The following is a 17944-nucleotide window of genomic DNA, read 5'->3' as shown; positions in this document are numbered from 1 at the left end:
TTTTTAATGTTTCCTTTTTCCTATCTGCTGCTTTCTAATTTGCTTCCATTTGGCCTTAACTTGATAGTTTCCTTCATTATGAAACATGTCCATTCATCTCAGTAACTATTTATGCACACCTTAAAGGGGTAGTTCCTTAATGTGAAACATTGCTGGTTTTCTTTGGAGGATAACCTGACAGAGAGTGCATTGCTTTGTTGAGATGACATGTTTTAATATTATATATATGTTATTTCCCTAATTGACACTGAACACTCATTTCTGAGTTACAATTTTCTGCTCATCAAGGTAAGTGATGTTGATATCAGGATCATTTTTATTTACTCACAGAATGTGGGCATCACTGACTCAGCCAGCATTTATTGCGTATCCCTAATGATAAAGAGTCAACCACAGTGCTATTGGTCTGGAATCACAGGTAGGCCAGACCAGGTAAGGACGGCAGATTTCCTTTGTGTGGTTGTTTATGATAATCAACAGTCATTTCACAGTCGCCATTCATTCCAGGTTTTTCTAATTAGATTCAAATTTCATCATCTGCTATGGTGCGCTTCAAACCCATGTCCCTTGAACATTAACCTGGGGCTCTGGATTACAAGTGACATTACTGCAACACCTCTCCACAGAGGAATCAACAACAGCGATTCAAGAACCTAATGCCAGCACCAAGTACCTCAGGGACCAAGAAATGCATAATGAATCTCCAAAAAAAACATATCCAGTTAAACTCCAGACTCACTCTGGATGTCAAAGATAACTTAAAGATGGGAGACATATCAAAGAGTGATTTCCCCTTTGGTACAAGGTAAATATTTAAATATAAATAGTGTGTACTTTTTTTTCCGTATCACCAACAAAAAGACAATATCTTACCAGCTTGAGTTTTCTGCTCCAAACCCACTGGAAGAATTCGTCCAAGATTAATAAAATGAAATGTTGCTTGACTGAAATAATTGGAAAAACATTCATTTTGATGTATTATTTTTATAGTAAACGGATCAAATGCAAAACTGTGAATATATTTTGGCTAAAAATAACAATAATAGGTTTCCACATTTACTGAAGGATATCATTGCATTGGAGGTGATAGAGGAAAAGCTCACTAATTACTTTCCCGAGATAATAGATGAGAGGCTGAGTAAACTGGGCTTATATTCTCTGGAGTTCAGAAGAATGACAAGTAATCTCATTAAACAGATAAACTTCTGAAGGGACTTGACAGGGTAGACACAGAAATTGTTTCTGATATCTCAAAATTTATAACTCAGGGACTGATAAATTAGAAACACAAACAGAAAATTGCTGGAAAAACTTAGCAAGTCTAGCAGAATCCGAACAATTCTGAAGAAGGGTCACTGGACTGAAACATTAGCTTTGATTTCTCTCCACAGATGCAGTCAGACTTGCTGAGTTTTTCCAGCAATTTCTTTTTTTAGGAATCTGATTTCCAGCATCTGCCGTTCTTTTGGTTTTTTGACTGATAAATTAAAATTGAGACAAGGAGAAATTAGTTCATTTGAAGGCATGGGAATCTTTTTTTTTCCCATCCCAGAAGTTTATAGATACTCCATTGTTGAATGAGGAAGTGATAAACAGATTTTTGGTCTCTCAGGGAATATTTGGTGTTGAAGCTCAAGATCAGGCCATGATTGTACTAAATGGTGGTGAGTGTATGATGACCATATAATCTATCTTGCCTCTATTTCATGTGTTCTTGTGTTAATGAGCAAAAATTATAGACTCAATCCATCTGTAATTAAATGTTTAGTTTTGCACACATTTCATCTTCTAAATATTCTTCTTAGTATTAAACAATTGCTTTGTATTTGCAAGCATGATGCCAAGTTATACAGAAAATTGTATAATCCTAGAATTCTGTTAGTCTCAGCTTGTAAACTGACTTGATGTGGAGGCACTGGTGTTTTACTGGAGTGGACAAAGTCAAAAGTCACACAATACCAGGTTAGAGTCCAAGAGATTTATTTGTTCAGGTTCACCTGACAAAGGGCAGCTACGAAAGCTTGTGGTTTCAAGTAAACCTGTTGGACTAAAATATGGTGTCAAGAGACTTCTGACTGTGAGCTGACTGGTGAAACAGGCTCACTTTTACTTTTACAATGCACAGGTTGTAGAGTATTATGTGACATGTAACTCCTGTAAAAGTTGTACTGTACAGCAAAAAGCAAACTTCATTAAATAATCAGAAGCTAGAAATGGGGAGAATGGTAGTTCAAATTTATCTGGACTGGCTGAAATTGGCTTGACAGTAATCAATGTGAAGTGACACAGATTTTCATAATAAAGAAATGCTAAAAATAAAGGCTACAATTGCTCTTATAATACTCCATAATTTGGATTGGATTTTGTGTGGTAGACTGAGTAAAATGAGTTCTTGGAGAATACCCTGGTAATCTCGAATTACCTTAGGCACCCTGGTGGTGCAGTTCTTATGGTAGCCATTGGCTATAGTAATTGTTTCTGCACCATTTTCCAAAGAGGTTTCCTGTCCTTATATTTTTGCTCCTTTCACTGGAAGAACATGGAAAGAATCTGAGAGGCTTTCCAGCTGTTAACAACATTGAGGCTACTGTACAGCATTTTTGCATCACAGTTATTAAATTGGCAAATTATCTGATGTAAATTTTGAATGATTATTAATATGTCTCGAGGGTTGCTAATTATTTCAAGTGGAAACAAATCAGTGTTGGGTAAGGTATTCAAGATAATTCTTCTGAGCTGTACAGATAATTTGTCGAGCTATATGATGCATAGAGTTCATTCTTATAAGTATATCACTCTCTCAATCATTTTTATTCTGCATCAAATTGGGCCTACTGTCAATTCTATTACTTAGCTAATGTGAAGTGAAAGCGCTAATGATATAGTAAACCTTTGCTTTTCTTCAGTCTCTTCTGTGGTGTCTTTGGAAAGATAGGACTCATACATTTCTTCAAATATTTTCTTCTCCTCAATCCATTGCTGAGTAGAAATGACATGATTTTGGCCTGTACCAATTATGTTGGAATCATCAAGCTTTTGAAGGGCATCAAATGGATTTTTCCAAACGTAATCTATTTTAAAAGCAAAATAAGTTATTGCATGTCAAATCAACATAGAATCACTGCATCTTCCTTGTTCCCACGAATCCCCCCCAACCCACCACACCCCTGCCCCTTAATTTCTGTGGATTTATGCAGCTGGCCGACCATGACACACTGCTTTGAGTGAGCAGCCATTCGGCCTTGAACAAGATGTGCCCAGCCCTGGAGTCTGAACATCTCAAACATATTGTCCTTAACCTGCAGACTGGCTGCTATTGAACCAAAGGATTGACCATGACCTCCTCTTGGACTACAGAGGTACAGACCACTTGACTGACTGGACATGTCAGCGTGACGTATCCCTGACCCGCTGTGGGAGACTACCCTTGACCTACTGTGCTAGGACCCTGACTGTTGGATGCGTCCATGGAGTTTATTGAGGATTAGTCTCCGAAGACTTTGAGTCTTCGCTGTTTGGTGTGCTTGCTGCACATGCAATGTGTTCGCTGTATTAGCTGCAGGCACGTAGTGTAGCTGTGAGATCGGTATACCAATCTGCCATACTGCAAGATGTATGTCTCCTTGACTGAGGCCTGCTGACCAGCTCGGCCAGCTGTCTGGTGGCATGACTGCACTGATGGCTACGGAAAGGAAGAGCAAAGTGAGGCAGGGATGCTAGGAGCATCCACTGAGCGTGCGCTAAGCAAGCAAGAGAGAAGCCATGAGACGCAGCCTGATCCATCCGTGAACTAGGAGTCTGTTCTGCATTCGAAATGTTCTTGCAGCAGTCTTTCAATGCTAGTTACCAGTGTACCCCTGGCATGCTTCCTGAGCATCCTGCATTCTGCAACACATCTTGCAACAGTCCACAATGCCCTGACCCCTATAAGATCCACAAGGCTGAGAATAAAGACACTGCAGTGCATTCATACATGCCATCAAGAAACTGAGTCTTTCTGAGAAAAGTAGAAGAAATGCTGTACTGGCCGAACAAGAGAAATAAGATTAAAGACCATTGTCAGCCAGTGCAGTGCTTGTGTCATGTACCAAGCTAAGCAAGCTAAAGAGCCACTTACAATACATGACAAGCCAGACACAACACAAAATGAAGCTTGGGGTAGACCTCTTCACTCTCTCAGAAACTGATTAGCTTGTCACCATTGAGTACTATTTTGACAACTGGGTGTTCAATCAGTTGACGCCACTAATAGAAATTATGGCTTTGCAGGCTTTGCAATGAGCAACAATGATCCTCAACTCATCAGTAAAGAATTCAAGTGATTCATAAATGATTAGGAAAATCAATTTTACTTCATCTCCACACTACTGTCTGTCAGTGACACCAGTTTTCAACCTCCCTCATTCCTGCATGTACAATACCTTTAGCAGCACTTGTTGTCGGAGAGAAAAGAGCTATTCTGCTGAGATATTACATGTCAACTTTAATGCTAAGGCCAGAGGAGTGACAGTGGTATGACGAAATAATGGAAACATTGAGGGATGGTGATCACTTTCTGTCCTCATAGAAATTTATTTCATCCCACTCCCCTATTCCTTGGATTTGTTCATCTTGATAAGCTATTTATTGATTACATTGAACAATTCATCTTCCTAAAATGTACCTACATATCTCTGTCAGTGGAAGTTGCCTGATCCACTGAGTGTTTCTAAAGTTATTTTTCGTTTGGATTTCCAGCATCTAGAGTATTTTGCTTCAGGTAAAACACTGTTAGATGAAGGGTAAATGTCACGATATGATCACAACAACATGGCTCATCTGTAAACTCAATTCATCCACTCATTATGAGACTTGAGAGCTCCCACTCAATCTATTTTTGCACTAGGTAAACAGGTGAGATACACATTGGTCACAAGTTTCCAATTGCACTTTGGACAGAGATAGCCACTTTCAGCATTTATTTTATTAAATGCATGTTGCAAAGTGAAAAGTGTTAAATTTTAACAGAACTATTTTAGAAATATGTATTCTAATTTATAGCAGGATACTGATTCATCTAGTAATCATGAAAGCGTGACATAGCATCTTATCCCTCCATCTGGTGGCCTATTCAAAAAGTGCAGAAATTGTTCACTGAATGAAAACGCTCTTCCCTGTCAACTGAGTGGCCATTCAATGTTATGATAAAATTGTCAGAGCTTATATTTGTACATGCTTTAAATCTAATCAACAGTGTTGTCATAGAAGTGTAATATTGCTTTCACTGTCAGTGGAGCTGTCTGCAATGTGCATTCTGTGGCATCTTCTTGGCCGTCATGTCTCAGGGAGTTGGATTTTTATCCCTTTGGTCCTTGATCCCAGGAGGGCCTGCACTGGCCACTTAAATGCCTGAGAGAAACATATCTCAACAGGACTTCTCCAAAAGAAGTGATGAAGCCTTTGACCCAGCAGGTGAGACCCCATCATTAAGTACCTCCCATGGTTTTACAGGCACAAGCAGCCTGCCACTACCTCATCTGGCTGACCATTTTTTATGAGTTTCACATTAACCTGTGCTATAATGTGAAATGTTACAAGCTGTCCATGCATGAAACCCAGAGAATATTCCTACTGCCTACAACTGCTATTGTACTTGTCTAGACTATCTAATTCAGCACAGACCAAAAACCAAACCTTGCTCCTTCTAGATAAAGTACACATGCATTTTAACAACTAAACTATAGATAGTTGTTGATACAAAACAGAGCCTTAATGGGATGTAAGTATCATTGGAAAGGCCAGCATTTATTGTCCATCCTTAACAGCTCCTGAGCTGAATGGTTTGCGAGGCCATTTCAGAGGACAGTTCGGAGTCAACCTTCCCTGGTCTGGAGTCAAATGTAGGTTGAACCATGTAAAGTTATCAGATTTCCTTCCCTAAAAAACATTTGTGTATTAGCTGGACTTTTATAATATCAGCAATAGTTTCATAGTCACCATTACTGAGACAAGCTTTACATTCCAGATTTAGGAACTGAATTCACATTCCACCAGCAGCCATGGTGGAATTTGAATACATCCCCTTACGGCGTTAGCTTAGACTACTGGATTACTACCGAAAATGTGTTGCTGGAAAAGCGCAGCAGGTCAGGCAGCATCCAAAGAGCAGGAGAATCGACGTTTCAGGAATTCCCGAAACGTCGATTCTCCTGCTCCTTGGATGCTGCCTGACCTGCTGCGCTTTTCCAGCAACACATTTTCAGCTCTGATCTCCAGCATCTGCAGTCCTCACTTTCTCCTACTGGATTACTAGTCCAATGATATTACCATCACATTACCATCACTCCATAAATCATTAACTGTTTATTTCTGATACAGATTTTGATGATGACATGTTCTGGGATACAACTGTAAGGATAAGAACATGAAGTTAATTTTAGTACATACCTGTGATCTGCTTGTATCTTTGTTTCATCACTAGAACAGTAGGTGACAGTTTAATATCTTGTATATTTGGTTGATTAAATTGCTAAAATGGAAAAATATAGGTAATTTACTTTATAAACCATTCCACACTTTCATAGCTGTCATCTTTGCTGAATAAATCAGGTCAAACAAATTATGTTGACTGTGTAGATACTTATAGCCCAATTCTAGCGGTGAGGTGAGTATGACTATCTTTAACTTCAAACCACAAGTTGACTGAGAATTACATCAAAGAGCCCCAGACCAAAAGAAGATAATTCTGACTGTTGGAGACCAATTGTCTCAACTCACATGGCCTGCAGCAGGTTTAAGAAGGCAAATCATTGTCACTTCCTCAAGAGAATTAAGGATGGGAAATAAATACTGGCCTCATCAGCAACATTCTCCTTTCAAGGAGGAAGCTGGGCTAGCAAATAAACAATGCTATCTATGATCCGGGTTGTAAAGAACCAATAAGCAAAACCAAATCAGATTTTATGTATCAAGTAATGGACAATGGGTTCTTCTACCAGGCAAAAGGAAAGCAGGAAGATACCTTTGAATGAATGTAATAAATTCAGCCTGTCCAAGTTATGCATCAGTTTGGCTCTTTTACTCATACTTTGATCCGTTTCCTGAAACCTATGGGTTGAAGACCTGCAACCAGATGTTGCATATGGAAATAGGAGCAGGGGAAAATAATTCAGAGTTCTCTTTGTATTGCAGCCAACATTCCTCCCACAACCAACATGATTAAAGGAGATCTATGAATCATTCACCTTGTTACTGAGCGTGGATTCTTGTTGGGTCTGCCAAGAAGGCACAGAGTTCGGATTCAAGGCACGTTTCTGAAAGAGAGGATAAATCAAACTAGGAACTTTTCAATTTTGCACCATCTATTTGTTTCATGTGTGATTCCAGGTAGAATAGATATAATACATAAGATATGCTTCCAAATAGTGTCGTAAAAGAATGCAATTCAGTTGGTGTTAAATGGGTGTATAGCTTTCTTAGAAGTAGCTAAGCAGTTGGTTTTGTTGCCTCATGAGTTTTGCATACTGTTTCAGTGCTATTTAAAATCATGATGCTTTCAGCAAAGCAGATGTGTGGAAGATGCAAGAGATTTTCCACAGTCCTAAATTGTAAAACTTGTTCATGAGCTGACAGGAAATCAGTACAGAAATAGATCATTTGGCTCATTGAGCCAGTTACACCATTCAATATGAATGTGGCCAATCTGACTGCAACCTAAATTCCACTTTCCTGCCCACCCCTATAACCCAGACTGTCCGACACAGCCTTCCATATATTCAATAAGCCAATATCCACTCCTCTCAAATGATGGGAATTCTAAAGAATTCAATTTAGGTGAAATCAAATAAACTTATTGGATTATAACATGGTGTCATGAGACTTCTGACTTTGTCTTATTTGAGACAGAGATGAGAAATATTTTTTCTGGGAAAAAAAAATTCTCATCTCTGTCTCAAATAAGACAAAGTCAGAAATCACATGACACCATGTTATAATCCAACAAGTTTATGTGATTTCACCCCAGTCCAACACTGGCACCTCCACATCAAATATGCCATCCACAGTTTTAAAACTATATTCCCCAGTTCTAGATTTCCCCATGAGAAGAAACAATCGCACAGCTTCCACCCTGTAAAGCCTCCTCAGAATAGGATCACCTCCCACTGAGTATAATCTCCTCAGCTTTTCTTTTATAAGTCAAACCCTTCATCCCAGGAATCAAACCAGAGGACTTTCTCTGAATTGACCCCAAAGCAAATACATCCTCTTTTCAGAAAGCAAAACAGTACGCAGTATTCAAGGTGTGTCCTGTACAGTTGCAAGATCTATCTATTTTTAGGTGTGAGGAGTGCAAACTCAAATACACAAACCTCCACTCTATAGTACATCATGTTACACAGCTGGCAAACTTCTGGAACCATTCTGGAAGATTACTAATCATCTGTAGGCAGACAAGCAGGAGGCTGGACGAACACAGCAAGCCAGGCAGCATCAGGAGGCAGAAAAGTTGGGTGTAACCCTTCTTCGGGACTGGGGAGGGGTGTAAGGGAAACTGCAGATAATAGGGGAGTGGGGGAAGGTTTTGGGTGGAGAGAGGGGCAGAGTGGTGAACACAGATAGAGGATACGGTTTGGTTGTTTAATGGGAGGAATGATTCCAGTTGGTAGCTGGAAGGAAGGGTCGGTTCAGAGGAATGGAAGGGAGGAGGAGGGGCTGGAAAGGGAGTTGAGGGATGGGTCTTATTAATCACCTATGTCAGGTTTTCACTTGCGATTTTGCAAGCACAGCTCCTGACTGCAATGTTCTGTAAAAAGCAATGGGAAACTGGAATAATTGCCTGCAAGGTCCAGAGTTGAGATCCAACAGAATTAATCTTGGATCTTCTGAGACTTGCAAGTTGTAATGTTGGTGGTCCATTGCACTGCTTCACAACATCATCCTCTAAATAGCTAACGGTTTAACATCAATAAACTTAGATCAATTAGAAGGAATACATAATATTTTTCATTCATTAGAAATAAACTAAAATTCATAACAAATTTAAAGAGCAATAAAGAAACATCAAAGAAGAATGAATTTTAAAACAATTTTCATTCAGAACTAACTATGTAGATCTAATCTGAAACTGTGGTCTTTTCACACTTTAAGTTGGAAAATGCAAACTAACCAATCCTAGGCTACTTGCATGGCAAATTTTAATATGGAATAGGTTTGGTATGTACCTAAATTATACATACACAGAAAAAAATTAGTAGCTGTAGAGTGCATTGAACTGTTAAAATATATTCTCTGGTTAATGATGCCAGGGATGCTGCCAGACCTGAGATTCTCTAAGTTTCTGTTTTTGTTTTAGCTCTCCAGCGTCCACAGTTCTATTTTGTTCTCTGGCTAATAATTGGAAATGGTAACATTTGCAGCAAGAAGTACAAGTACACAGGTCACACATTAGTGGGAATGTTTAGCTCCCTCACCCATTCTAACTCCAAAAAGATCAAACACCTTAATGCCCATTCCTCTTATGGAATTACTTTAATGTGAATATTTTACCATTTCAAAAAGAGAATATTGCTCATCCAGGGTAGGGGAAGGGCATTGTAAACTATCCCTTTCACATCCTAGGCAGGACTTAAGAGTCAAATTGCCCAGTGCTCATCTTGTTTCTCATATTCATTCATTGCATCTGAAATCTACATGCTGATTATACTGAGAATTAAAATGAAGTCCCCCTCTTCTGGGGGCAGTAAAAATGATGAAAAAACAGGAATGCAAGTCAGATCCTTCGAATTCATCACTGAGCCATTTAAACCTTGACCCTTACTGATCTGGTCGGCAATGAGGAATAATAGCATCCCTTATGATCACCAGCAATGAATGTTTGCCTTTGACCTCGAATTAACAATGTTAAATGATCACAGCCTCTCAGAAAACCTGCCTCCTTTGAGATGTTTTGGAACCATTAATAAACGTGCAATTTACTTTGCTACTCTGAAGGAGTAACCTTGTAAAATAAATGGCTGTCATGTCCCAGTCAGCTACAATGGTCAATTTGGTTCATTGCAACAGTCTGCTTTCACCCTGATATTAAGATGTATGAAATGTTATCATTTGCCCATGCATTCCAAATAGGATCACAGCCTCAAGCATCAGAAAGAGTGCTTTCAGATAAACATGTCAAAGATATGCACATTAGTATCCCATTGTGCAATTTCAAGGTTGTCAAGACTGAATTCTGCTCAATAAGAAGTCATTTTTAATAACGTGATATATGTGATTTGCAATTATCACAACTACTTTCCTTCTTCTCATTATAAAATTCTCAGAATTGCTGTATCAGTAGCTATGAACTGCCATTGTTCTTATGTCACAGTGATTTTAACAGATAGGCAGTCACCATTGTTCCATACTAATTGACATAGTGGGAGTCAAAACGCTAAAAATACTTCACCATATTGTTATGTTTTGGTAAGACTCTTACATCAAGAGTACATAATCTTAACATTCCTGCAGCTTGTAAAATAATTAACTATTCATGACTTCATGACTCAATAAAATCACACAGATAACCCTGACATCAGAATTCAGTTCTGATGAAAGGTCTGAATAGAAATTTTAACCAGTCTTTCTTTTCAGAAATGTTAAATAACCTGCTGTTCATTTCTATTGTTTTATTTCCGATCTCCAACATTTGTGTTTTGTTATTTCTACAAAGGCTTTTCTACAATTAATTCACAGTATATGAAATTATCCATCATAAGGCAAAATCTATAGATTTTTTGTGAGGGAATATGAAATCATTCTATTTTCCACCCACTCAGTTACAGATCAACCTGCAGCCAAAAGTATAGATGGCATGGGCCTATGTCTAATTCTTAAGAACAAGAACATTACAGCCCTTTGGCCCTCCAAATCTGTGCAGATTCACATCCTCTATCTAAATCTGCCTCCTATTTTCTAAGGACTTGTATCACTGCTCCCTGCCCATTCATGCATCTGTCTAGATAGATCTTAAATGATGCCATCGTTCCAGCCCCTACCACCTCTGCTGGCAACGCATTCCAAGCACCCACCACTCTCTGCATGAAGAACTTTCCACGTATATCTCCCTTAAACTTTTCCCCACTCACTTTGAACTCGTGAACCCTAGTAATTGCGTCTTCCAATCTGGGAAAAGTTTCTTGCGATCCACCCTGTCTATACCTCTCATGATTTTGTAGGCCTCAATCAGGTCCCCCCCCTCAGCCTCCTACTTTCCAATGAAAATAATCCTAATCTATTCAACCTCTCCTCATAGCTAGCACCCACCATACCAGGCAACATCCTGATGAACCTCCTCTGCACCCTCTCCAAAGCATCCGCATCCATTTTGGTAATGTGGCAACCAGAACTGTACGCAGTATTCCAAATGTGGCTGAACCAGAGTTTTATACAACTGGAACATGACCTGCCAAGTCTTGTGCTCAATACCCCGTCCGATTGAGGAAAGCATGCCATATGCCTTCTTGACCACTCTGCTGACCAATATTGCCACCTTCAGGGAACAATGGACCTGAACACCCAGATCTCACTGCACAATTTTCCCCAGGACTTTTCCATTTCCTATATAGTTTGCCCTGGAATTGCATCTTCCAAAATGCATCACCTTGCATTTGCCCAGATTGAACTCCATCTGCCATTTATTTGCCCAACTCTCCAATCTATCTATATTCTGCTGTCTCTAACAGTCCCACTCACTATTTGTTACTCTATCAATCTTAGTGTAATCTGCTAACTTGCTAATGAGGCAACCTACATCCTCTTCCAAATCATTTATGTATATCACAAACAGTGGTCCCAGCACAGATCCCTGTGGGACACCACTGGTCACAGGTCTCCATTTTGAGAAGCTTCCTTCCGACCAGTTCTCTATCCATCTAGCTAGAACACCCTGGACCCCAGAAGGCTGATCACCTTCTTCATCAGCCAATCATGGGGAACCTTGTCAAATGACTTACTAAAGTCCAAGTATATGATGTCTACAGCTCTTCTCTCATCAATCAACTTTGACACCTCTTCAAAGAATTCTACTAGGTTTGTAAGACATGACTTTCCCTGCACAAAATCATGCTGCCTAAAACTGATAAGCCCATTTTCTTCTAAATAGGTACATATCCTATCCCTTAGTATCTTCTCCAGTAGCTTTCCTAATACTGACATCAGGCTCACTGGTCTGTAATTACCTGGAATATCCCTGCTACCCTTCTTAAACAAGGGGACAACATTCGCAATTCTCCAGTCCAATGGGACTTCCCCCATTTTTAAGGATGCTGCAAAGATATCTGTTTAAGCCCCAGCGATTTCCTCTCTCACTTCCCTCAATAACTTGGGATAGATCCCATCTGGACCTGGGGACATGTCCACCTTAATGCCTTTTAGAATACATAACACTTCTTTCCTCCTGATGCCGACTTGACCTAGAGTAATCAAAGATGAATCCCTAACCTCAATATTCGTCATGTCCGTTTCTTCTTCTGCACATTGAAATCTTGGCACCTTGGTCAAATCTAATCGGCTTGGCACCTCACATCCAGTGAACAATCAAGACTGCATTTCTGTACCTTCACACAATGCATATTTGAAACTTATTTTGGCAACATTTACTGCTCCACCAAATGATTTTGTGCCTGCTCTCCTTGCCCTTCTCCTTTCATTCATCCTTTTAAAGATAGTTAATCCAGAGTGAGTAATATTGGATGGAACCATACCATGGGTCATATATTGCTGTGATAATATACACCATATATTATCATACTTTCATATTTACTTTCATATAACAAAAGTAAAACGCTACAGATACTGGAGATCAAAAATAAAAACAGAAAATGCTAGAAAGGGCCTTTAGATTTGCCAAAACCTTCGGACACAGAAACAGAGTTTCAGTTCAAGTCCAATATCTCTCTTCTCTGGGTCTACAGCTAGAGCACAGTGGCTTCAGGAGAGAAGAGAAAAAGAACATAAAATCCTGGAATTGGACAGCAGGTCTGAAAAGAGAATCAATTGGCTAAGTCTTAACTCATCTGATCAAGAGTTTGAAGCTGATCCATTTCCCATTTCCTTTTAAATATGCTTAATATGTCTAAATCCATTATAGGTTTTTAATGGGTGAGCAGCCTAAATGTAAACAATGGAATGTTGATCAACTTCTTACATACTCCTGTTTGCCCATTAAGTGTCATGAGCTTTTCAAACTGATCCAGTTCTTGAGCCCAATTGTCCTTCTGCAGTCGATACACCTCCAGCCAGTTTTCACCTTTTCCTGGACGAGACAACATGAATTAAAGCTGGGAAATAAATGGGAAGGTAATAAGACTAGCAAGGCAATATAGTAAAACCAATGATGACAGTTTAAAAGGAATACTGTCTTGTTAGGTGAGATATTAAACTCAGATACTGTTGTCTGTTCAAGTGGATAGCAGTGTTACTCAAAGGGATTTTTTTTGATGTCAGGTAAAGTTAATATGTTATACACCTGTGGCCTTGTAGAAAACCATTAAGGAAATATATCGAATATTTGTATATTTTACAGCACTACTGTGTGATATTCTTGACTTGTATATAGAACTTTCCAGTATGATTTGGTAAATACAGTACACACTTTATCAAAAAGACATTTGGCTGTTCCAATAACCTATGGTTAAAAACAATTATTCAATGGTAATTCCTGGATCAATAAAGCAACCTTTATCAATATATGCAACTTCCACGGAAAGAATTAATGCATCATCTTAAATGAACATTAGTTTGATTGTTCATCGTTTATTCAAAAATGGTGAGTTCATTATTGGAAGTGAAGTAAAAACAGCATTGCAATGATATAGCGTTCAGTCACATCTCTCAACACGGGCATTGATTGAACCTGTACAACTTGGAAGATGATGGATTGGATCCAGGTGTATGTCACTGCTGTACTGAATATCATCTGTTGTGCCTGAAGAGACCAAGTCATGAATGAAAACCCCTTCCTCAACTGATACAGATGAACAATGTTAGCCTAAGGTCAACTCAAAATCCTTTGCACATTATGAAATACTGACATAAAGAAGGAAACTATAGGCCAGTTAGCCTTACATCTCTCATTGGGAAAATGCTATGGTCCATGATTAAAGATGAAATAGCAGGATATTTAGAAAAACTTGATGCAATCAAACAGGCAAAAGGTTTTGTGAAAAGGAAATCACGTTTAACAAATTTGTGAGAATCTTTGACAAAATAACAAGCAAAGTTGATAAAGGCAAAATCTTTAGATATAGTATATTTGGATTTTCCAAATGTATTCAATTAGGTGCTATATAAAACATTATTGCACAAGATCAGAACTCACAGTACTATGGGTAATGTATTGGCATGAACTGAGGATTGGTTAACATGTAGGAGACAGAATGATTGGATTAATAGCTTTTTCAGGTTGGTAAAATGGAGCCACAATAAGCAGCTCCAGGACCTCAATTATTTACAATCAATATTGATGGCTTGGAGGAGGAGCACAATACAATGTGTTCAAATTTGATACAAAAGTGGGTTGGACTCCATGGTGTTATGAGGACATATGGAATCTGCAAAGAGATACGGGTAGGCTAAGTGAGTGGACAAAAACTGGGCAGATAGTTTTAATGTTGGAAAGTGTGAGGTCATGCACTTTGATAAGAAGAATCAAAAGGCAGAATATTACGTAAACAGAGAGAAACTCAAAAAAGGTGCAGCAGGTGTTCCTGTGCATGACACACAGAAGGTTAGCGTGCAGGTACAGCAAGTAATTAAGAAGGCAAATGGAATTTTGGCATTTGCTGCGAGGGGTTTTGGAGTTCAAAAATGGCAAAGTCTTATTAAAACTGGAAAGAGTATTGATGAGTCTATTCCTGAAGTACAATGATTGGTGTTTCCTTTGAATTTCAGAAAAGTTTCCTTTGTAGTAAAGCATAAACTGGCATTAGGTGCAGTTCAAAAGAGTCACTAGACTGATTCGTGATATGAAAGGGTTGACTTATCAAAAGATCTCCCTCCTATTGGAAAGATGTTGTGAAACTTGAAAGGGTTCAGAAAAGATTTACAAGGATGTTGGTAGGGTTGGAGGGTTTGAGCTATATGGAGAGGCTGATTAGGCCAAGGCTTTTTTCCCTGGAGCATTCGAGATTGAGGGGTGACCTGATAGATGTTTATCAAATAATGAGGGGCATGGATAGGGTAAATAGACAAGGTATTATCCCTGCGGTGAGGGGTCCAAAATTAGACAGCATAGGTTTAGGGTAAGAAGGGAAAAATTTTAAAGGGACCTCAGGAGCAACCTTTTAATGCAGAGGGTGGTGTGTATATGGAATGAGCTACCAGAAGAAGGGTAGAGGCTGGTACAATTACAACATTTAAAAGGCATCTGGATGGGCATATGAACAGGAAGGGTTTTGAGGGATATTGGCCAAATGCTGGCAAATGGGACTAGATTAGTTTAGGATAGCTGGTCGGCCTGGACGAGTTGGACCAAAGGATCTGTTTCCGTGCTGTACATCTCCATGACTCTATAACAGCTTTACAGATTTGGTCATTACTTAGAGTTTAGAAGAATGAAGGGTGCTCTTATGGAAACATACAAGATTGTTGTGGTTCTGCTCGCCGAGCTGGAAGTTTTTGCTGCAAACGTTTCGTTCCCTGGCTAGGGAACATCATCAGTGCTGTTGGAGCCTCATGTGAAGCGCTGCTTTGATGTTTCTTCCGGTATTTATATTGGTTTGTTCTTGCCGCTTCTGGGTGTCAGTTTCAGTTGCAGTGATTTGTATGTGGGGTCCAGGTCGATGTGTCTGTTGATGGATGTTCTTGCCATTTCCGGGTGTCAGTTTCAGCTGTAGTGGTTTGTATATGGTGTCCAGGTCAATGTGTCTGTTGATGGAGTTTGGGGATGAATGCCATGCTTCTAGGAATTCTCTGGCGGTTTTCTGTCTGGCTTGTCCTATGATAGTGGTGTTTTCCCAGTCAAATTCATGTTGCTGGTTGTCTGAGTGTATGGCTACTGGAGATAGCTGGTCGTGTCGTTTTGTGGCTAGCTGATGTTTATGGAGGCGGATTGTTAGCTGTCTTCCTGTTTGTCCTATATAGTGTTTTGTGCAGTCCTTGCATGGTATTTTGTAAACTACGTTAGTTTGGCTCATGCTGGGTATTGGGTCCTTTGTTCTAGTGAGTTGTTGTCTGAGCGTGGATGTTGGCTTGTGTGCTGTTATGAGTCCTAAGGGTCGCAGTAGTCTGGCTGTCAGTTCTGAGACGCTCCTGACGTATGGTAGAGTGGCTAGTCCTTTTGGTTGTGGCATGTCCTCGTTCCTCGGTCTATCTCTTAGGCATCTGGTGATAAAGTTGCGTGGGTATCCGTTTTTGGCGAATACCTTGTATAGATGTTCCTCTTTCTCTTTTCGCAGTTCTGGTGTACTGCAGTGTGTTGTGGCCCTTTTGAAAAGTGTCCTGATGCAGCTTCGTTTGTGTGTGTTGGGGTGGTTACTTTCATAGTTTAAGACTTGGTCTGTGTGTGTTGGTTTCCTGTGTACCCTTGTGGTGAATTCTCCGTTGGGTGTTCTCTCTACTAACACGTCTAGGAATGGGAGTTGGCTATCCTTTTCCTCTTCTCGTGTGAATCGGATTCCTGTGAGTGTGGCGTTGATGATTCGGTGTGTTTTTTTTCTATATCTGTGTTTTTGATGATTACAAAGGTGTCATCAACATATCTGATCCAGAGTTTGGGTTGGATTTGTGGTATGGCTGTATGTTCTAACCTTTGCATAACTGCCTCTGCTATGAGTCCCGAGATTGGTGATCCCATAGGTGCTCCGTTGATTTGTTCGTATATCTGATTGTTGAATGTAAAGTGTGGACATACATAACAGAACACAGGAGGCCGAACCTATCAACAAGGACGGCATACTTAAACTACTGGACCTGTGCCTCACCACACACTTTACATTCAACAATCAGATATACGAACAAATCAACGGAACACCCATGGGATCACTAATCTCGGGACTCATAGCAGAGGCAGTTATGCAAAGGTTAGAACATACAGCCATACCACAAATCCAACCCAAACTCTGGATCAGATATGTTGATGACACCTTTGTAATCATCAAAAACACAGATATAGAAAAAACACACCGAATCATCAACGCCACACTCACAGGAATACGATTCACACGAGAAGAGGAAAAGGATAGCCAACTCCCATTCCTAGACGTGTTAGTAGAGAGAACACCCAACGGAGAATTCACCACAAGGGTACACAGGAAACCAACACACACAGACCAAGTCTTAAACTATGAAAGTAACCACCCCAACACACACAAACGAAGCTGCATCAGGACACTTTTCAAAAGGGCCACAACACACTGCAGTACACCAGAACTGCGAAAAGAGGAAGAGGAACATCTATACAAGGTATTCGCCAAAAACAGATACCCACGCAACTTTATCACCAGATGCCTAAGAGATAGACCGAGGAACGAGGACATGCCACAACCAAAAGGACTAGCCACTCTACCATACGTCAGGAGCGTCTCAGAACTGACAGCCAGACTACTGTGACCCTTAGGACTCATAACAGCACACAAGCCAACATCCACGCTCAGACAACAACTCACTAGAACAAAGGACCCAATACCCAGCATGAGCCAAACTAATGTAGTTTACAAAATACCATGCAAGGACTGCACAAAACACTATATAGGACAAACAGGAAGACAGCTAACAATCCGCCTCCATAAACATCAGCTAGCCACAAAACGACACGACCAGCTATTTCTAGTAGCCATACACTCAGACAACCAGCAACATGAATTTGACTGGGAAAACACCACTATCATAGGACAAGCCAGACAGAGAACAGCCAGAGAATTCCTAGAAGCATGGCATTCATCCCCAAACTCCACCAACAGACACATTGACCTGGACACCATATACAAAC

The 17944-nt window shown here is 39.8% G+C and overlaps 1 protein-coding gene across 1 annotated transcript in view; it reads right to left on the bottom strand.

Moving 5' to 3' along the window:
- wdr93 (WD repeat domain 93) overlaps positions 1-17944 on the bottom strand; it is a 52957-nt gene that overhangs the window by 28007 nt on the left and 7006 nt on the right. Inside the window, exons 4-6 of the mRNA XM_060852851.1 lie at positions 13163-13270; positions 2891-3071; positions 874-944 (exon numbers count right to left, since the gene is read on the bottom strand). Coding sequence (XP_060708834.1) covers positions 874-944; positions 2891-3071; positions 13163-13270 — 360 coding nt within the window. The remainder of the gene's footprint in view (positions 1-873; positions 945-2890; positions 3072-13162; positions 13271-17944) is intronic.

Source organism: Hemiscyllium ocellatum, chromosome 39, assembly GCF_020745735.1.
Source record: "Hemiscyllium ocellatum isolate sHemOce1 chromosome 39, sHemOce1.pat.X.cur, whole genome shotgun sequence".
NCBI lineage: Eukaryota > Metazoa > Chordata > Chondrichthyes > Orectolobiformes > Hemiscylliidae > Hemiscyllium > Hemiscyllium ocellatum.
Note: the sequence above shows the minus strand (reverse complement) of the source record. Positions and strands in the feature narration are given on the sequence as shown.